The sequence below is a fragment of the Martes martes genome (genome assembly GCF_963455335.1).
Source record: "Martes martes genome assembly, chromosome: 8".
In the NCBI taxonomy this organism is placed as follows: Eukaryota; Metazoa; Chordata; class Mammalia; order Carnivora; family Mustelidae; genus Martes; species Martes martes.
In genome coordinates, this window is record NC_137895.1 from 106,213,728 (window position 1) to 106,234,716 (window position 20,989).

Genomic DNA, 20,989 nt, shown 5'->3' on the forward strand with positions numbered 1-20,989 from the left:
ACGGCGAGCACAGACTTAGAACACACGCATCACTGTTTGTGACAAAGCAGTGCCTGGAAAACTGGTTCGAGTCCTCTGAGGACAACAGGTGACAGGTGTGACACAGCTGGCTACCTCAGTACCCTATAGCCCATTTACCCAATTGCTTCTTCAATAACCCTATACATAAAGCTTGCAAGACACATCTAAGTTTGCATAATGTAATGTGTAAGTAGTAGTAACTTTCAGCAGTTGGGTTTGTTTGTTCTTTTTTTTTCTCCCAGTGAAAATAGGCTCTGGTTTGGCACCTTTCTGAAGCCAAGGGGTCAGGGTGGTATTTGCAGGGTCTTAGGGAAAGATCAAAGAGCTACCTGCCTGTTTATCCCCCTCTGTTGTGGTTGTTAAAGTCTGAAGCAGTCCCCTTTCTGATATGCGCTCCTCACGTCACCGAGGCAAAACCTTTGCAGCCTTGTCGAGCCTCTTTTCCCATTTATAAAATTAAGTGTGCAGTATCAACCAGATTTGTGAAAACAAACATTTTTGAGACAGAAATTGAACACTACGTTATGACTCAATTCTTCCAGCAGATTGCGTTCGCGTCCCTAACACGGTCTCACCCAGGGTTTCTTTGGGGCTGCAGAAGGACCTCATTCTTCTCTTCTTTGTAATGGACACTATTTTCCACCATCACAAATAAAAGCAAACTTACAAGGATATGTGGCATTTGGCCTTTAAACAATTAAAGTCGAAGAGGAATGAGAGAATAAAAACTTAAGTTTTTTTTTTTTTTTTTAAGAAAATGACACGCATTTTTCTGGGTTAACAAACAGCAAGCAGAGGAATTCCACTTCTATTTTGTTTTATTTGCAGGGCTGCTTAGCATAGCCCACGCTATTGCTGCACAGTTAAGATCTCAAGCTTACTTTCTTTCGCACCTTAACTGGAAGACTCGACTTTACATGGTACCGAATGTTCTGGGTTGGTACAGGCCACTCCTCCCGGCAAAGTCAGAGCAATCCCTGGAAAAGAGGAAAAGACTGAAACTGATCATTGGTGGACATTTAAATGTACTCATTGTCCAGAAAGGATTCGCTTTCTCTCCAAGCCCTAAGAGTACCTGCTCTTATTCTGGCTGTGCACTTACCTTTGCTGGGTTCTCAGTTATTAATAGTTGGCAGTGATGAGTGTCTCATTTGTTTGATACCATTCACTTTGCAAAATAATTTAACTTCTACATCATGTTGGAACAAAAATGAGAGACACGGCCTAAGCATAGGCCTGCATCTGGACATAGCTTTCCAGCGTCTGGTCCTGTGCTCCAAACCCTCACCCCTGCCTCCCCACGGGTTCCGAGGGGCACAACATTTAGGTGTTGCCCTCTACTAAGTGGCCTGAATGACCTGAAAAGGGAGTGACGTGAGCTGCAGGGAAGAGAAGGGCAACAGAGAGGGCGATGGCCACGGGACTGGCTGGAGCCTCCCTCTCTCCAGCAGGGCAGCGGGGAACAGAGGCCAGGCCTTCCACCCCCTTGCAGGGGAGTGGCAAGAGATGGTTGTCAGATGCTGCTCGAGGCCTCGGTTTTGTTTTACAAATGCGATCTTTTAATCAAGAGGTTCTTGTTCTTTGGAAACACGGAGGTCCTGGGGGCCATTACCTTTTCCCCTTTGAGAACTCCAGTTCACATTTCCTAAGTCAGAAGTGAAAAAGGGTTTGCTTATTTCAAGACCAGCGTCTCTCTAGTAAGCGCGGCAGGAAAGCACCAGGATTTAGCGGGGAGGCCATGCTTCAATTTACATATCAAGTGTTCTTTTTTCAGAGAAAGTTCTTACCTTTAAAAGGAAAATCCAATAAAAAGAAACATTTCCTTTTCTCAGATCTTTGTTGCTGATGTGAATCATGAAAGAGTATGATCAATTTGAATTTTCTTAACTCTTTGAAGACATACTGTAAGTTAGGCAAGCATCCCTATTCCTGTTGCCAAATGTGGGGTAAATGGGGCGCCCCCCCTCCTTAGGACTGAGGAATCTGGCCGGAGGGAGTCCACAGCGGCAAGGATCACAGGGCACCGCCCAGCACTACTACCTGGAGGCCAGCCGTGGCCCTTAGGGGACTGCAGAAACGGAACCCCACTGTTGTCTTTAAAGTCCAGACAGACTTTAAGGGCTACTGCCCTCAGAAAGGTACATGGAGCCCTGTCCCCACCACCACCCAGACCGTTTCCATGAGGTTTATTACTTCTATGTGATGAAGTTTACACCAAGTTCCCATTTTGGTTTTTCACTTCTGAAGTTGCAGCCAGTAGTACCTCAACCAGGTTTTTTCTACTATTCTAAAAGCTGCCCTGAAGTGCCTTTTAACTTTTGTAGCACCCGCAAAATATTATCAAGTCCTTTTCTTTAGTGCTTTTAGTTTTTTTTTTGTTTGTTTGTTTTTTTAAGATTTTATTTATTTATTTGACAGACGGAGATCACAAGTAGGCAGAGAAGCAGGCAGAGAGAGAGAGGGGGAAGCAGGCTCCCTGCTGAGCAGAGAGCCCGATGTGGGGCTTGATCCCAGGACCCTGGGATCATGACCTGAGCCGAAGGCAGAGGCTTTAACCCACTGAGCCACCCAGGCGCCCCTTTAGTGCTTTTAGTTTTTAAAAGCATTTCTTTCCATTCCAGTAGATACGGTGGAGATTGGATCCACCCAAATTCCCTTTAAGGACGGCCCTGTGGCCTGCGCTTGTCCACATGGTGATCAGACAGCTACCACTCACTTCTGTGAGGTCACCTCACTGGAACTCAAGATAGGGTTAGTAACTGAACCATCGCAGAGTACAGAAGGGAGCTGGCCTTGGGAGCGGGCCCTGGTGTGAGTCCTGGTTTCCCTCCGTTAGTGGCTGAGTGACTTCAGACGAGTACTATGTATCTGGAAATCAGGATACCTGTTTCAACAGGCTGCTTTGAGGACTGAAAGGAGAAATTTACAGGTACCATGCAAAGCATTCCCCAGGTTCTCAACACATATTCATTTCTTTCCATCCACAAAGGTTGAGAGATAAACAGTTAACCTTGGCTGATGAAAGTAAATGGTTTATTCATCATTTCCAGAGACACTCCAGATATATTCTTAAGTATACCCAGTTCAGGCTGAGGACAGTAGGCCCGTGATCTTCACTTTCAAACATTAATTTACCGACCTTTAGTCAAGCTTATCTCAGCCTTTCAAGTAAAAAACAACAACAACAAAAAAAAACCAAATAGGAAAGTGGAAAAGCCTTCCTGGTAGTTGGTAGGATTATTTTGTGTATTAAAATGAAGAATGTGAGCACAGAGTCTAAGACTTAGGAGGTGCTCAAATTTTTATTGACTGAATCCATAGTCATGCAGTCTTTTGGAGGAAGAAAAACAGTCCGAGAACTCACAGCTTGTGGAAGCTTAATGCGGTATAGTGCCAAATGCTAAATTAGAAAGCTGACCCTAATTCCACGTCCCGACTTCTTACTAGGGTTCACACATTTTTTTTTCCCCCAGGCAATAAGCACTGTAATCTAAGAGGGAAGAAAGAGATCCACACCTTCCCCAAAGAAAAGGAAGATGGATCTAGTGTCAGGCTCAATTAGACCCAATTGTGATGGCTCTCCAAAAAGGAACAATGCCGCTTTTGTGATATGCTCAAGCAGAAAGCTTGGAAATTTTACAAAACAATCTCACCCCGAGAGAAACTTGGGTTCTAGCTCTCTTCCTGGAAAGAGATGTCTTTGCAGGCAAGTTTTATACCGCTCTTATTAGTCCTTGCTGGGATCTGTATTTGTTTGTTTAAATATAATCTCAGAAACAGCTAAGAAAGACCTATGTGAAACCAGGAATGTGAATTACTCCACTGTTGGAGTATTTATGCCCTGCCACTTCCGCAGCCCAGTCACAGGGGTGTTGATTATTTAGTTATTGTCTACCAGAGGGAACCCTTTGCTAGAATTGTTGGTATTCATTTCTCCGCCCCGAATTCAGCCTAAGAGCCCTCACCACAGTGGATCCGAGTGGCCAGCTTCGGTGCTGTGAGTGCTTAAAATGCAAATGTGCAAGAACTCCTGGCCAACCTCCCCATCCCCCAGGAAAGTGCTTAAATGCAGCGGGGCCTGGAGGAGAATGTTAAAAAGAGGGACTGAACTGCCTTCCTCCTTTCCACCAGGACCCTCACTCACACTGTGAGATTCAGCATGCATGACTGAGCAAGTGAGCGGGCAGGCAAGGACAGCGCTCTTTTAACTTTTCTGAACAATGGCTTCAGTTCCCTCCACCCTTCACCATTTCACATCCTTCCCACACCCACTCGGAGTGGAAAGAAACCTGTCTTCCCCACTTCCACATCTCTGGACCCATTTTTCAACAGGACCCCTGGATCTCATTTCCACCCTGGGGAAATTGTGTCTCTTAACAGATCAAGTTTTTTTTTAAAGTTCCATTTTCTTCAGTTTCTTTCAATTTCCATGTTGTTGACAGTTTAAAACCGAAAATTATATAAATCTCCAGTCCAGTCACATTTCTAGCAACAAAACATTTGGAGGTCAGTAGTAAACCTTATACAGAATAAACTTGTAACCATGAGCTTACTCACAGCACATAGGATGCACTGAACTCTATACCTTATTTCCTCCTAGAGTACAGACAGCACCTCCTACTTTGGCATGTACCCAAACACACACTGCCTTCAAAATAATTCACAGATACAAGGTTTTTTGTTTTTGTTTTGTTTTTTTTTTTCAAAAACATACTTCATATTTCCTCTTTTATTATATAAATATCAGTTTAACCTTTTACTGTAAGAATATAAACGTTTTAAGAGGATCTTTGTTATTATTTATACAAATTCACAAACAGTACAATTAATTGATAAAGGTCTCTGGGTTTCTTTAACTCCATGGTCTCGCATGTTGCTGTGGAGGATTCTAAAAAAATAAACCAATGAACAAAAACTCCCAACAAAAATATACATCCTACTCAAAAGCGATTTTTTTTAAAGCCACAAGTCCCAACCCCCACCAAAATAAAGAAAGCCATCTATTCCTCCATTTAGAAACAGATTGTTGTAAAACCCACAAACTCCCGTTTTATTAACAGAGATAAGACATGAGTTTCAGTCTCCTCCCCTTCAGGTTAGAGCCCCAGGGGCTCCGCAGGCCAACTCTGCTCCTCTGCTTCCAACAGGAAGCCTCACCGTGTGACCTTTTTGTGGGGAAACTTGGAAGAGGGTGAGGGTAGGGCATAATTTGCATATATGATAATCATTTTCAAGACACAATCTGCATCTCAGACGAACAAACAAACAAAAGTTCGACTCTCATTTCTTCCACACATTTGTGCTATAAATTAAGTCAAGATTTACGAACACCGTTGGGCCCTCAAAATCCCAATGGGCAGGGAGAAAAAACGATAGCCAGAATGTGGAAGCGGGACACATTGGATGGATGGGGTTTGGGAAGAAGCCAAAACAAAAAAGACGTACAAACCCAATGGGCATCTTTCCAGTCTAGGCACAAAAATGTTTCAGTCTCAAAATATCTCTCTTGTAGAATTCCAGGGCTTCAGAGAAAAAAGTAAACTAAAACGAGGTAGCCAGACATATATATATGTATATATATATAATTTATATATATATAATATATAGACTATATTCAGCAGAAAAAAAAGGACCGTGATTTCAAATTTCTTCAAAAAACAAAAACACGAAAAAGAAAGCAATTAAAAGGAAATGAGCGTGAATAGCAGAGTACTGTAGGAGAAGTGATGAGAAGAGCCTGGGATTAGTTACAAAGTGGGAGGAAGAAGGGTGAAAAGGCCGTGGTAGTTGGGTTTGCTCTTTATACATTTCAAAATAAAAACCAGATCACAGTATTCAAATGAAAGCTTAAGTGAAGGCAGACATTTTCCTCAACTCCCCAGGGTCTTAAGGACTAGTCACTCCCCACCCCCTCCCCCATTTCCAAATGCAAAGCAGTGGGGATACAGTAGCTCAAACAGTCCTCCATCCCCCTGCAGAGAGGAGTGGGTGGGTAAGTAGCTGAATCCGTCCCTTCATCGTCAGGGGAAACAAGAGGGGAGGAAGGTAGGGGTAGCATAGGAACCCCAGATGCAATGGGAATGGGCGTGTAGTGGGCCGAGGTGCCGGAGGAGGGAGAAAATGAGCCTGAGGCTTCGTGTCCCTGCCCCCATCTCATCCGCTGCAATGATCTCTGTGTAAGTGTGCATGTCGAGTGAGGGGGGCTGGGGCGTGGTGGTGACCCGAGGATGAACAGGGCGGGACAGGGGGAGCAGGTGCCACCGCCCTCACCTGACCTTCTCACTGTCCGTCATCTGCCAGAGTCCCAGGTTGAGTACCTTGAGGCAGGGCAGCTGCGTGATGCGCTCCAGGCCGCGCTTGGTGATCCGGGTACAGCCATACAGGTCTATGCCGGTGAGCTGGCTCAGGTGCTCCGCGATCAGCTCCAGGCCCTTGTCTGTGATGCGCACACACTGTCCGATGTTGAGCGTGCGCAGCCCGTGCATCTGCCGCACCATGCGGTTGATGCCATCATCGCTGATGTGGCAGGAGCAGAGGGACAGGGACTTGAGACCGTCCAGGCCCTGGGCTATGTAAGCCAGGCTCTGGTCCCCCACCTTGTCACAGAAGGACACATCCAGCCCTGAGAGGCGCAGGCTGCCCATGGCCAGATGCATGATGCCCGTGTCGCTGATATTATCGCAGGAGCGCAGGTTAAGGCTGCGGAGGCTGCCCATGTGCGACAGGTGCAGGAGGCCCGCGTCCGAGATGCCCCCGCAGAAGCTGAGGTTGAGGAGCCTCAGGCCCGTCAGCCCCCGGGAGATGTGCTTTAGAGAAAGGTCGGTGAGCTTCTGGCAGTCCTGCAGCGTGAGCTGCTCCAGGCCCAGGCAGCCCTCGGCCGCGCTGCGCGTCATGCCGGCCAGGTGCCCGATGCCCACGTCCGAGAGGTGGCGGCAGCTGCGGAGATTAAGGCTCTTGAGGCGCTGCAGGCCCCAGGCGATGAGCAGGAGGCCGGTGTTGGTGATGTTGCTGCAACCCCCCAGCTCCAGCACCTCCAAGCCCTTGAGGTACTGGGCTATGCGGCCCAGGCTGCTGTCGGTGATCTGCTTGCAGAGGCTCAGGTTGAGGGCACGCAGGGAGCCGATCTCCTGCACAAACGCGTGGCCCAGCCCGTTGTCAGTGAGGTTGTAGCAGCCGCTTAGGTTGAGACTCTCGATGTTGGCCATGCCCTGGATCACGTAGCTGAGGCTGCGGCGGAGGCTCAGGATCTGCACACGGCGGATACCCCGGGCCTGCAGGCTGGGGAACAGCGACGGGTTGGCCCGGCGCAGGTGCAGCTTGGCCTCCACCCCCCGCCACACCGACTTGTGGTAGGCGGCGTCCCGCCAGGCCGTGCACACCTGCGCCGCGCGCCCCTTATCCCGGACGTCCAGGTAGCCGAAGATCATGGCCAGCAGCTCGGGGAACAAGCACGAGATGTGGGTCTCCATCTTCCTCCTCCCCCCTCCGCGGCGCCGGGGGGGAGGAGGCGCGGGCCCCGCCGCTCCTGTCCCGAGAGGCGACAAGAGCGGTTCGCCCCAGCCGCTGCCGCCGCCGCCGCCGCCGCCTCGGGCCCAACGGACGGCCCCTCCCCGCCTTCCGGCTCCGGCCGCCGCCGCCGCTCCTCCTCCTGGTCCGTCCGTCCTTCCTTCCTTCCTGCCGGCTTCGCCTCCCTTCCCTTCCCTCCCCCCGCCCCGGGCTCCGCTCGGTCCTCACATCCCGGGCGGGGAAGGCGCCCTCTCACTCACTCCCGAGCCCGGCCGGGCCGCCGCCTCCGCCGCCTCCGCCGCCTCCGCCGCCTCGGGTCTAACCACGCCGCGCTCGGGCCGCGCCGCTCCGCCCGCTCCGCCCGCTCCGCCGCCGCTCCCACGCCCCCTGCCGCATCCTCTGCCTCCTGCTACTGCCGCCGCCGGCCGCCGCCGCCGCTGCTGCTGCTCCGGGCCAGCGGGCCGGCCGGGGGGCCCCGGGGGCTGCGAGCACGGGCTCCGGGCGCCGAGGAGGCTTCCTGCTGCCTTTGTCTCTCGCCCGCTTTTCAAACCTCCCAGCCCGGGCCGCCCGCACTCCGCCGCCCAGGCGGGGGGACCTGGAGGCCAATCCGGGCCACCGGGCGCACGTTCCTTCTCCCCCCGCCGTCCGCGGCCAGTTGGGAGCTGCCGGCCCGGGCACGGAGGACGCCGCGGCCGGCGCGGCCGGAGCGCGGCTCGGCGCCGGGCCCGGGGCGAGCAGGCGGGCCGCGCGTTTGGTAGAGTCCGGGCCGGACCCCTCTGCCCGACTGCTCCTTCGCGCGTCCCCTCCCGCCGCGCTCCCCCCCGCGCGCGCCCGCGCAATGGTACGAGCCTGCGCTGCCGGAACTGTCGGAGCCGTTACCCTGGAAACCGAGTTCTTCCTAGTCTAGGCGCCCGGATTTTTAACCCTGTAGGCGCCATCTGAGAGCAGCTGTCAGCCAGGCTCTTCCCCACCCTTCTCCTTTTCACCCCGTAGCCTGCTGTTGAGCCATTCCCTTTCTGGGCCACGCCCCAACCCCGTTCCTTCTCTTTTTCTTGGCTGCTGACGTCTGCGTAGTCTTTTCCCAGAGTTTACCCCTACCGTTCCTGACCCTTCTTTTACGCCCTTCTCCCTTTATTATCCCGGCAAGACCCTCCTCCCAGTGGTAGTACTCAATAATCATCACTCCGACTCTCCTTCCTTTTTTTTTTTTTTTTTAAACTGTTCTTAATGCCCCTTAACACGTCCCTGTTATCACACCCCCAGTCCTCCCCAATGGGGCTGCTTCCTACGATCCCTTTCTCTCCGGTCTTGTGCCTCAAATTACGGAGAAACTCGGCTTTATTCATCACTACCTTAGCTTAACACTGACACTCCTCAGCCCTCATTCTAGCACTACCCTTCTAGCATCTTCTGGTAGTTTCCAGACATCAATGCGGTACTTTATACATCAAAACTTCCTTCCACTTCCGCACTTCGTTGCTGAACTGTGGACTGTCGGGAGCGCCACGATGCCCTCGCATCGTGTCAGCTTGCTTTGCGCTTAGAAGGGAGCAGCCGTCCCTAAGCATTTGCTTTATGGTCTTTTTCCTTCTCACCAGCCTCTTGGACTATAAATTGTATGGACAGTTGTACTGAGAGTATATTTGTATCTACTAACGCAGAGATACTTTTTAAATAAAATACAGCGACTATTGGACTTGGTTTAAGGGGCTGCACGCACATGTCTGTTGGTTTATAAACTGGGTTTTATGGAACCAGGGCAGTGCTCTCTTTTAGAATGTGGCTCCTGGGTCTTAAATGCCCACAGACGATGGGATTTCAGCGTTTCCTTTTAACTATCCCCAAACCAAGAATCTTCAGATCAGAGAAAATGACCCTCTGTAATCTTAATGAACTCACAGCTCCATACAACCTGACACAGGACAATCTGATGTATTTATCAGAAAAGGAAAATGGTTTCATTGATTCTTTGAGGACTCAAACAAGATTTTGAATAGGTTCCCTATTTGGTATGTGAGATTAACTTTTGGCCACCTCTCTTTGTTCAAGAGACCAATATTAGACCAAGTATATACAGATTCACTAATAAGCAAAAGATATTTTAGACCCCCACCCACTCACACACCCACCCACCTCTCCTGTTCCTAAATCAGGAAATGCAGAAGCAAAAATTCTTACAAGTTTCCTACTTCACCCACATTACACATGGTGTGAGGCCCATAGATTTTTATAACCTTTCTGAAATAATAGACTGTACTGTTAGTCACCTAGCTGCCCCAGATGTGCTGTGTCAATAAGATGTCACAATTCCGGGCCATACCTGAGCTAATACTCTTCTCCTAGAGTATTTCCGGCCTTGTATTTTTCTCAGTCACTGATGCCTGAACTTTTACCTTAAACTCTACACGAAAGTCACTTTTTGTTGTTGTTGTTGTTCTGAGGATATAGAGGTGTTTGTATTGATGTCAAAGTATGAATCCCAAACACCTTAATCCTACTGAACACAAAACAAAGTGCCAGACCACACATGGGGCCCGGGGAGTGTGTTTGTAGGGGGAGCATGACCGGAAGAAAAGGAGCTTAGTGGTTTTCCTCCTCTAGACAGACCATTGTTCTCAAGTCTGAGAGAGTTGCCTCATTCAGAGGTGCCTAGAGCACTTTCTCTAGAAGCTGGCCATTTGATTCTAGTTCTAGCAAAACGTTTTCTTGAGTGGAACTCTGGAATTTTATTAATACGGAGGCTTTTGTTTAAGACATTCAAACATTTCAAGGATTTTCAGTAATACGATTGTTTTCACATTCAGTAAATAGGAAAGTAAACATTAAGAGGCATCTCAGGAAATGAACATCAGTGGAGAAAAAGAGGTGTGGCATCACAGGAGCCCTGTGTTGTCACATGGTGACTTTGTACGGCTTTGAGAAAATGTGTCCCTTTTTTGGCTCTCAGTTTCCTCATGTGACACGAGGGCAGTTTGACTGGATAATCTTCAGGGACCTTTCCAGTAGTAACACTCTAGGAGACCATGAGCCTAGATTAGTCCTGCTGTCTTCTCAACCCTGGAAGGTATGGATTGTTCCTAAGGCGGTTCAGAGATTATTTTCACATGCAGTAGCTTCTTGGGGGTTTTGGTTTAGGTTCAGATTTGGGGCACAAAAATGCATGGAGGGTATCGTGGAGCAGAGACCCTTATAACCTGAAGAAGATGGATACCGATGTAGAAACTCCTGTGGATAACCATTCATTTTTTCCCCCACCTTCCTGAATTTTATTGAAGAAAAAGCAGTGATGGTAAATCAGTAGAATGTAGTCGATTTTCTGGCATTCTTCCCTCGAAAATGTGACACTGGATTTCCAAACACATGTCAGAGCGTACGTACATGGTTCCCAATTTACTAACTGGGTGAGAAGCTGAAATCCTAAAGTGTTCCCCAGTCTGTGGTCTGGCTGTGGATCTGCAGTAATTGCCTGACTGGCTACTGTGGCTTCATGAAGTTTTGTCTGTAGCTCTCCAACCTCTTCTATGTGCAGCAATCACAGAATTGGAGCAGTTTCATTAAGGACTGCATCTCCTGTGTCAAAACCAAGAGTATGTTTGTCTAAAGCAACAGGAAAGCCCTCTTTTGTTTGATTTGCTGTAGCAACTGCATCCTGAACCAAAATGCGAGTTGGCTTAAGCATTACCAGGTAGCCATCCTGACTGGGAATCTGAAGAAGGTTACCCAAAGCCATTACACCAGCCTTAAAGTCAGGATTATTTACATCCAAATGGATCAATGCCTCTACACCACTGGCATTTTTTGTATTATCATGTCCGAAGTCCTTGTATGTTTCAGCATTATAGCCAGACTCAAGTCCTACAGCTAAACCAAGAACTCAGTCAATTGTTTCTTGCCCGTCTTGAATCTTGAAAGGACAGTTAACATCTCTGAGATACTTTTCAAAGAACTTGGGCCAGTCACTACTGTGGATATTTCTTCAATTACCTCCGCCTTCAATCTTGTAGTGTCTGATTTTCTGGTCTTCAAGCCAAACAATCAAGTTTCTAAATTCTGGTTCATCTTCGTGGTTGAAGCCAGCAGGGTTGTGGTAGTCGAGGGCCATAAGCTTGCCTTGGAACATGGTCCCTGCTTCTTGCTGTAGTTCCCTGGGCTTCTCCTGGGAGTAGGGGAGGCAAGAAGGAGCAGGCAGTTCAAGTACATATCTTAAGGACTTGTTGAGATTTTTGTGTATTACTCAACAAGTTGCAACCAGAAAGAAGTTTTTTCTGAATGAGCTTCTGTAAAGAAGCAGAAATGATAGCCTTGTATAGGAAGTCTCTCCAAAACTTTACCAAGAATTTTTAAGGGACAAGATTTGCAAATAGGGTGTGTTTTTCACCTGGGTGAGGCCTGGGAAAATTGAGAGGCCCAACCCAAATATCAAGCTTACTTAAGGGTGTGTATACTTCCTCATTCAGAGAGGGAAGATTTGGCAGGAAAGATCAGAAGACATCTGTAGCTTTTTAAACTCATTCAAAAAAAACATAGATCCAAAACTAGTGACCCAGAGTCTTGCTGGTAGGTATTATTAGATCAAAGGAATTAAAATATTTTTGTGTGTGTGTTATTTTTTTTTAAGATTTATTTATTTATTTGAGCAAGAGAGAGTGTGTGTGAGCAGGAAGAGGGGCAGAGGAGGAGGGAGAGAAGCAGACGTCCCGTGAGTGGTGAGCCCCGACTTGGGGCTTGATCCCAGGACCCAGAGATCATGACCTGAGCTGAAATCAAGTCAGTCCTTTAACCGACTGAGCCACCCCAGCACCCCTGTTGTGTGTTTTAGATTAACTCTAAAGTCTCCATGGCACAACGTCCATTATATAGCAGGTACCCTGTAAATGTTGCTGAACTGAAATGAATGAGAGTAGTAATAACATAATATCTTTATGAAAGACTTTGGACATATCAAAGACATATCAAAACTTCTCCAAGAGTCTGGACAAGCAATAGCAATGGATAGCTGAGGTTTATAAAATGGTACCTTTCCAACTGCTTTCCAACTTCAGGATTTCCTGACAGCAACATTCTCTTCATTTCTAGTATTACTAAACAAGAGAGTACCTCGGGGCACCTCTTGGTTAGAGAATATTAAAGATAATAGTGGGCGAGGACTGGATTCACTGATTGTGAACAAGAGATTTAAGCAGCAGCAAAGGAACAGATAGCCTGATTTTAAAATTGGCAAAGAACTTGAATAGACATTTCTCCAAAGACGATATACAAATGGACAACGAGCAAATGAAAAGACGCTAACCACCACTAATTGCTAGGGAAATGCAAATTAAAAGCACAGTAAGATAGCACCCCACACTTATTAGGATAGCTACTATTGGTAAGACAGCAAATAAACAAGTGTTGGTGACATGTAGAAAAATTGGAACCCTGACATACTGTTGGTGGGAATGTAGGATGTTTCAGCCCCTGAGGAAAACAGTATAGTGGGTCCTCAAAAATTTAAAAATAGAATTACCACATGTATAATCAGCAATTCCACTTCTGGGTTTATATCCTCCCCCCCCCCCCGGATGAAAGCAGGGTCTCAAAGAGATATTTGTACATTCATCATTATTTACAATAGCCAAAATGTGGAAGCAACCCAAGCGTCCATCGATGATGATTGGATGAGCAAAACATGGTCTATACATGCAATGGAACATCACTCAGCTTTAAAAAGGAAGGAAATTCTGGCGCAGGCTACAACGTGAAGGCATCTTGAGGATGTAATGCTAAGTTAAATAAGCTAGTCACAAAAAGACAAACGAGCTCACTTATATGAGGTATGTAGAATAATCAAAGTCAAAGAAACAGAAAGTAGAATGGTGTTTGCCAGTGGCTTGGGGGAGGAAGAAATGGGGAATTGTTTATTGGATATAGAGTTTCATTTTTGCAAGATGGAAAGTTCCAGAGATTTGTTGCACAATGTGAATATACTTAACACCACTGAATTATGTACTCAAAAAATAGTTAAGATGGTGAGTTTTACATTATATGTATTTCAGTGTAATTAAAAATGTTTAAATAGAACAAACATTTTGAAATAAAGATGTAAATAAAAGGAAAAAATAGGTGAAAATTGTTCTCCTATTAACAAATTGCCCTGAATACCCTGAACTATTTGTTTACTTTCCCCAAATTATTAGTTTGCTATATCCTATAAACATGGGCTTTAACCATCACATTAAATAAGGGTTTGGGGTCTGGGTAGCTAGAGCCCTCTCCTTAAGTTGACTGTGCACTTTATTTTTTATTTTTATTATTACTATTTGTCGGGGGGAAGGGGGTTTTATTTGGGCAGACCTGGGGACAGGGAGGTTCTGCATCCAAAAGAAGGTGTTGGGCCTCTTGGTGGTGATGCGTGGCTTGTGCTGGGACAGCGGGGACTTGATCTGGGAATGGTGGAACTGCCCCAGTGCGGGTCGGAGGCACGCTGGTCGCGGAATCCTCCACCTTCTGGGTCTGGATCCAGTGGGCGCTCAGGTCCGGAAAGCACTGGTGACAGTGCCCCCAGTGGTCAGGTGCTGGGACTCCCAGTACAGGCCGTGTATGGGTGCTGCTCTGGGAGTCGCCCACCGGGGGGATTTCTCCAACACCTGTCTACACTGGAAAATTTCCCGTGAAGACTTCTTCATCTTCTTCCGCTGAGACACAAAGCACTAGAAGGGGCACTTGGCGACCAAATGATGAGGTGCCAAGATTCGCAGAGTGCAGCGGCTGGGGTGGGCAGGCAGCGTACCCAAGCTTCAGGGGGCCGTCCCTGCTCTCGCGGGCACCCACGAAAGGCGACTACGCAATTTGTTGTCCGAACTGGAAAAACTCAGGAGAGCGAAAGGGGGTGCCACTAATGATCACACTCATACATACACAGACACACACACACATACCATGAATGGTCACTACCCCCTTCTCGAAACGGGTTGCCATTGGTAATTTGTAATTTGCAAGTTTTCAGCATTAACTCTAGTTATTTTATTTCTTTTTAAAGATTTGACAGAGAGAGAGAGCAGAAGCAAGGGGAATAGCAGAGGGAGAGGGAGAATCGGCCACCCTGCTGAGCAGGGAGCCCCATGCCAACTGGATCAGAGGACCCTGGGACCACGACCCCAGCGGAAGGCAGATGCTTAACCCACGGAGCCACCCAGGCGCTCCGAGCATTAACTCTAATGTCTGTTTTGGTATTTTCAGGGACCTAACCAAAGGATTAGAAATATTTTTCTAGAATAATCTTAAATATCAGTTGTCGTTTGTAAATATTAACAAAAATCTTAGGTACTTGTTACAAAGCAGATAGATAAAGCAACTCTTAAAAAAAAAAAAAAGTGTTGTAAATACAGCTGTTTCCAGGGCAGTGAACATCTGAAAAGGTAGATTTCAGTCAGTCAGTACTTCGGAAACGTTAAAACAATTTTTGTGCACTGCTCGGAACTTTGACATAGATAGAGATGTGGCAGTGGTGTTTCTGCCTTTAAGGATTTAGGACAGAACAGTGAGCTGGAGAGCACCTGCTCCTACTGTTGTGTTTCCTGGTGTGTTTCCAGTGCCATTAGAGTGATAGAAATAAAATGTTTTGGTTTAGAGGGTCACCTAGGAAAGCCTAGAATTGCTGAGTAGTAGGTATTGGTGGAGGAAGGTCATTACATAGGGTGGAAACTTACTAGAGAATAGGCTGAAGTTTTCCTTACTGGTTTAGAAAAAAAATAAGAACATCGAATGACTAGTGGCCCTACATTGTCATATTTAGTTATGGTTCTTCCATCTTGAGGCATCAGTTAGGTTAATTGCAAAAAAAAAAAAAAGAAAAAGAAAAGAAAAGAAAGTCACCTTTTCAAAGAATTTTTGGCTTTTTTTCCCCTTCAAGAACAAGGAAACTTTAACTCCTACTTGTCTGGAATTGGAATTCAGTATCCAAAGTCAGGAAATTTGAGTTCGTGGCTTGGACTTCACTACTGTTTTTGCAAACAGATTGCCTTGGGAAAAAAAAAATGTTCTTGGGGCACCTGGGTGGCTCAGTCGGTTGAATGTCTGCCTTTGGCTCTGGTCATGATCTCTGGGTCCTGGGATTGAGCCCCTTATTAGGCTTCCTGCTCAGTAGAGACTTTGCTTCTCTCTCTCCCTCTCTCCCTCTGCCCCTCCCCACTGCTCATTCTCTCTTTCTCTCTCAAATAAATAAATAAATAAAATCTTTAAACAAAAAAAAAAAAAAAAAGAAAGAAAACAGAAAAAGAAATGTTCTTAATTGGCGGTCTTTCTCCTCATTTGCCCAATTCTCTGCTCTCTGACAGGAGAGGTGAATGGCACACATCCAGACAGGGATGGGAAAGAGGAGCCATTCAGTGTTCTGCCTGGCCCCAAAAAAGACCCAGGGGCGAGGGTGGCTTCCCTGGGTGTCTTCCTTGAGTGCCTGGGATATGGGGGCTCCTTAGATCACCTCTGTTCCCAAGACAGCCTCGTGAACTCAATCTCCACCAGATTCGGAGTCCGAAGTTGGGCACTGGAATCCCGGCTCTCCCATTATAGATACATGGCCTCTGGCAAAGTGACTGAAATTCTTTGAGTTTCAGTTTCCTCATCTATAAAATGAAACTAATTCCTGTTCACAGAACGGTTGTGCGAATTCCCTGAGTGGGGAAGTGGAAATCCGCAAGAAAGGCAGGGCCTTAGTGTAGAACCTGGCACAGAGGAGAGATCTAATAAATACTATTTTGGCTTTTCTTTGATAAGTGCACTGTGGGGGGAAAAAAAACCCCACACAGGTGTGCCCCCAAATTGTGTAGATAGACATTTGCTGACAGTTAAACATTTTTTTTAATGTTATTTCCTGTTTTTAAGAAACGTGCAGGTTAAAGGAACGGAAACATAGCAAAAGTGCGAGTGCATGATACCATGATCTTTCGGTTAGAGCAAGCCATCTGTCTCTCTGCACTTCTTGTCTCCTCCGAAAGTCAGGAAGAGCAACGTCTTCCATTCAGTCACCGGTAGTCCCACCCTGCTCTTCTGCTAGAGGAACATCCAACTTATTGCCTTCAACGTATGTTTTCACGACCAACGCTCACACTTTTTCCTAGAGCAGTGGTTCTCAAACTTGAGCATGCATCAGAAGGCCTTTAAAGCCTTCTGAGTCAGGAAGTCTGGGGTGGGGCTGGGACTTGGCATTTCTAACAAGCTCCCAGGTGATATCGATGCTGGGATATCGACCTGGGATCACAACACCAGCCACCTCTGCTGAGCAACTTCCTACTACCCAGTTCTCTTTCTCCTGCTTTAAAACTTCTATTAGGGGGCCCCTCGTGGCTCAGTCTCTTAAGCGTCTGCCTTCGGCCCTGGTCATGCTCGCTAGGTCCCGGGATGGAGCTCCACGTTGGGCTCCCTGCTCAGCGGGGAATCTGCTTCTCCCCCCTGCTCCCCCCTGCTTGCGCTCTCTCTGTCTCTCTCTTAAATGAATAAATAAAATCTTAAAAAATAAATAAAACCTCTATTAAGTTATACTTCCTAAAGGGAAAGCCCTTTTTAGTAAAATAAAAATAACATAGAAAAAAAAACGATGACTGCATTTCCCCCCCCCCCCGCCAGTGACACAGTGAAAACAACATAGGCTTTGTTGTCAGACAGATTCTGGCTTAAAATCTTGACTCTATTACTTATAAGCTCTGTGATTTTGGACAAGTTATTTAACCCACTGGGGCCTTGGTTTTCTTGTCTGTGAAATAGGACTGGTTTTTGTGTCTTGAGAGTTGAATGGGATAATGCATGTCACCTCCTAGTATACTTCCTGGCCATAATGAAAATATCTAATATTCATGGAGCATTTATTGTGCATTAGACTTTCTTTTAAGGTCTTTACACAGATGGACTTACCTATACTTCACGACAGTTAACCTGTACCCTCTATGAAGAAATTTCCATTTTACAGATGAAGAAGCTATGGCATAGAGCAGTGACTTGCTCAAGACCAAACAGCTAGTGGAATGGGAATTTGAACTTAGTCTGCATCTGGAGACCACATTCCAAGTCACTGTGCTTTGCTGCCTTCACAGTGCAGGTTGATTGTTCCATCTTGCTAGGATGCAGGTTCTGTATGACACCAAAGAAGGATGGGTCCATGCAAACAACGGTTAGCAGGGAATGAGATAGTGACTGCACTGGGAGCAGTATTGGGCCAGGGCCCGGTATGGGTTTCATGCAACACTTGAAGACCCTGGTTGGTTAGCTAGCCGAGGTAGGTCAGTATTTGTGTGCATGCATGTGTGTGAGAAAGAGAGAGCGTGAGAGAGCGAGAGCACATGTGTGAGTGTGCATGCTGTGGGTAGATACGCGGATCATCCGTTTTACACCTCCAGGCCCACGGGTGGACGCCTGGATGGCTCTGGCCCCCTGTAGTCCCCAAGGAATGCACTTGTGTGTAATTATGTCCCCCTCTAGTGGCTGCTTCCCCATTAGCCCTTTCTCCATGAAACAGTCAGTCCACTCAGTGCTTCTTCCAAATGAGACTCCTTGAGCAGAAGCTGACGACTTGGGCATGGAGGGGCCGGGCTGAGAGAAGAGGAGTGAGGCCCAGGGCAAGAAGAGAGTGGGAGGGTATGAAGGAAGGAAAACCCACTACCGGAAACAATGACTCGTCCACTGCTGGCGAGGGGGAAGGGGAGGCAGGAAAGGCGGAGCATTCAGAGAGGGGGGAGGACGGAAGCTTGTTCGTGTCAAGTGAGGCTCCTACATACCAGTTTCATGAAGTACTATTTTGTGTTTGTGGGATGGGACAGTTACTGCACCTAGACCTCATTCCAGAGCGTCAGTACTGAGGGCCGGGGTGGAAGCGGAGAAAGAATGTCCTTAGCCAGTTTCAATTCTCTTTTCGGAGGGAAGTTGCACAGACTGTGGGGCTGACAAAGGCTGGCTACACTCCAGGCTTTCACCACCCTGCAAGGGAAGGCTAACTTTCCTGCCTCTCCATAGCCTCAGGCTGTGGTTCTTTCTGCCAGCGAAGGTCATCCTCATAGGTTTGTCATATCTTGATAAATATTTCAAAAGGGAAGCAGGGGTCAAGATCAATCTTACTCAGAACTGGTTCGTAACTGCACATCGGGCCTGGGACTCTGCTGTCTAAAGCCTTACTGAGCCAGAGTCTGAAGGTGATTCCTATTTTGAAAAGGTACTGGGGTCAAGCCAGGCTTTTCTGGAAAGTTCTATATGGATGAACCAGAGTGTTTACATTTCTTACATAATCCCAGACCCAGAGGAGTCTGAGAGACCGGGCCCGGCCTGGCCTTGTTGCAGAGCTCACAGCCAGCTTCCCTTTTCTGCCAACAGGGTAGGGTTAAAGGTCTAGAAAATAGCCAGAATTAACTCTTCACACCCTGGAAGAAAGATGGTTAGGAGATAAAAATCAGATCTCTACATCATGTGATCCTGCTGTTTTCCCGAATACCACTCATTCCTAAAGATGTCAGTAACACTAGACACAGGTCTTCCCTCTTCTGGGAGGGACGTGAAAACGGTACAAAAACCCTGTCCAAGTGTTTTCTAAATTTGGGACAATTTCTCTCAGTTTCGAGGCCTGGAATTCAGTGAGGTTTTTGATTTGCTGTTGACTTTTTTTCTTTTTACATTTCACTTACCACTTCACAGCCAAAGTGTTCAAGTAACTGACTCAGTCAGTGGCTACTGTTGTAACTATCGAGAATTCTTTGATTCAGCTGGCTGAGGGCACAAACTGGAATTGGAGTTGTCAACATTTTGGCACAATGACAAAACAGTAATTAGATGGCACCTGCCCTTTACAGCTCTCAGAGCACCGTGCAGACATTAAGTAGCAACACTTGTTTGTTTGTTTGCAAATGGAGACAATAAAGCATAGTATAAAGAAATTTTTTTCTTGGGGTCCCGGGAACAATTGAGGTTGAGTGCATCTTTCCCAGGATCTGAAGAACATCTTTGAATTCTGCACTCAGGTGCATGCTCAGGATTGACTTCCTACTCGATGTGTGCAGTGGGAAGGATAATCAGACGTTGGCAGCAGTACACAGAAATCTGATCACTTATGCTACTAAGTGGTTAGGATAGCTAATTGATTTAACTGCAATAAGGGAGGACCCGCGAACCTTTTATTTTAGGTAGAGTGATTCTGTGTGTCCCCCAAGCATGTTAGTAACAAACTGCTATGCGGAAAATGGAAGACAATCTTTGGGATCCCCTTTCAGCCTAGTCCTCCATTTTTTCTGATTTTAAAACTATAAATTTTAAAAGTTTGGCACAGTTTGAAAAAAATGTATAAACTAAGAAATGTAGCTGACAGAGCTAAAATTGAATTAGCTTGCAGATGATTTCAATAGCAACATGTCTAGTCTGTAATGCATCACTGTAGGGACTGCATATTTGCTTTTATATGCTTCATTTAATATCCTGTTTATCATAATTTTCATGTTTATCAAAACATTACATTTATTTTATTTTATTTTAAGATTTTATTTATTTATTTGACACAGAGAGAGAGAGAGAGATCACAAGTAGGCAAGCGTTGGGGGGAACAGGCTCCCTGCTGAGCGGAGAGCCTGATGCAGGGCTCGATCCCAAGATCCTGAGATCATGACCTGAGCCAAAGGTAGAGGCTTAACCCACTGAGCCACCCAGGTGCCCCAAAACATAGCATTTACTAAACACATTCTGGGGGTTTCTGGCTGGCTCAGTCAGAAGAGCATGTGACTCTTGATCTTGGGGTCGTGAGTTCAAGCCCCATGATGGGTGTAGAGATTATTAAAAACTAATAAATAGGGATGCCTAATAAATAGGGTGGCTCAGTCGGTTAAGTGTCTGCCTTCGGCTCAGGTCATGATCCCTTGCTCAGTGGGGAGCCTGCTTCTCCCTCTGCCTGCCGCTCCCCCTGCTTGTGCATGCGTGTGCACTCTCTCTCTCTGTCTCTCTGACAAATAAATAAATGAAATCTTAAATAAATAAATAAATAAACTTTAAAAAGGAAAAAAACATTTTGTAAGGTACCCTAAACTGGCAGAAAGTTGTAGTTACTACATGAACTGATATGCTAACTAAAGTTTTCCTGTGTTCTATGGTGTAAGATAGTAAGTGCTTAAGATCTGAGCTCCTCTTAATCCTTGACCAACATAAAGAATCATATGGTTAACATTAGATTGTCTTAAATTATCTGCAGCTCTGCACGAAAGCTGGCTGTTCAGTTTGGATGTGTGGATCATGTTCCGAACTGAGGGTGTGTGTGTTTGGTTGGTTGGTTTTGCTTTTTTAAAAATACCAAGTTTTATTTTTTTAAGTTTTTCCTTTTTTTTTTTTTTAGATTTTATTTATTTCTTTGAGAGAGAAAGGGAGAGAGAATGAGCAGGGGAAAGGACAGAGGGAGAAGCAGGCTCCCTACTGAGCAGGGAGCCCAATGTGGGGCTCAATCCCCAGACCCTGAGATCATGAC

At 46.6% G+C, this 20,989-nt stretch overlaps 1 protein-coding gene and 1 pseudogene across 5 annotated transcripts; both read right to left on the reverse strand.

Moving 5' to 3' along the window:
* Positions 1-262: 262 nt before the first annotated feature.
* Positions 263-7,771, reverse strand: FBXL14 (F-box and leucine rich repeat protein 14). Of its 4 annotated transcripts, none has more exons than XM_080811142.1 (2): positions 6,339-7,771; positions 263-998 (listed from the first exon to the last, which is right to left on the reverse strand). In XM_080811142.1, the coding sequence occupies exons 1-2, from the start codon at positions 7,488-7,490 to the stop codon at positions 987-989; spliced, it is 1,164 nt and encodes a 387-aa protein (XP_080667268.1). In that variant the 5' UTR covers positions 7,491-7,771; the 3' UTR covers positions 263-986. The 4 variants fall into 4 exon arrangements, with proteins under 4 accessions (XP_080667268.1, XP_080667267.1, XP_080667270.1 ...); XM_080811141.1 differs by having other exon boundaries at positions 6,297-7,771; XM_080811144.1 differs by lacking the exon at positions 263-998 and adding an exon at positions 2,441-4,909 and having other exon boundaries at positions 6,292-7,771.
* On the reverse strand, positions 7,752-11,647 carry LOC308347161 (RNA transcription, translation and transport factor protein-like; annotated as a pseudogene). Its single transcript has 2 exons — positions 10,906-11,647; positions 7,752-8,122 (listed from the first exon to the last, which is right to left on the reverse strand). The product of its transcript is annotated as an RNA transcription, translation and transport factor protein-like (transcript).
* Between the last annotated feature and the right edge of the window lie 9,342 nt (positions 11,648-20,989).

Excerpts from the sequence above, each read along its gene's own strand:
- FBXL14 (XM_080811143.1), bottom strand. The coding sequence starts at position 7,490 with ATGGAGACCCACATCTCGTGCTTGTTCCCCGAGCTGCTGGCCATGATC. Across the intron at positions 6,126-6,291 it reads ACGGACAGTGAGAAGGTCAG|CACCTCGGCCCACTACACGC; the intron begins GTGAGGGCGGTG and ends TCCCTCCTCCGG.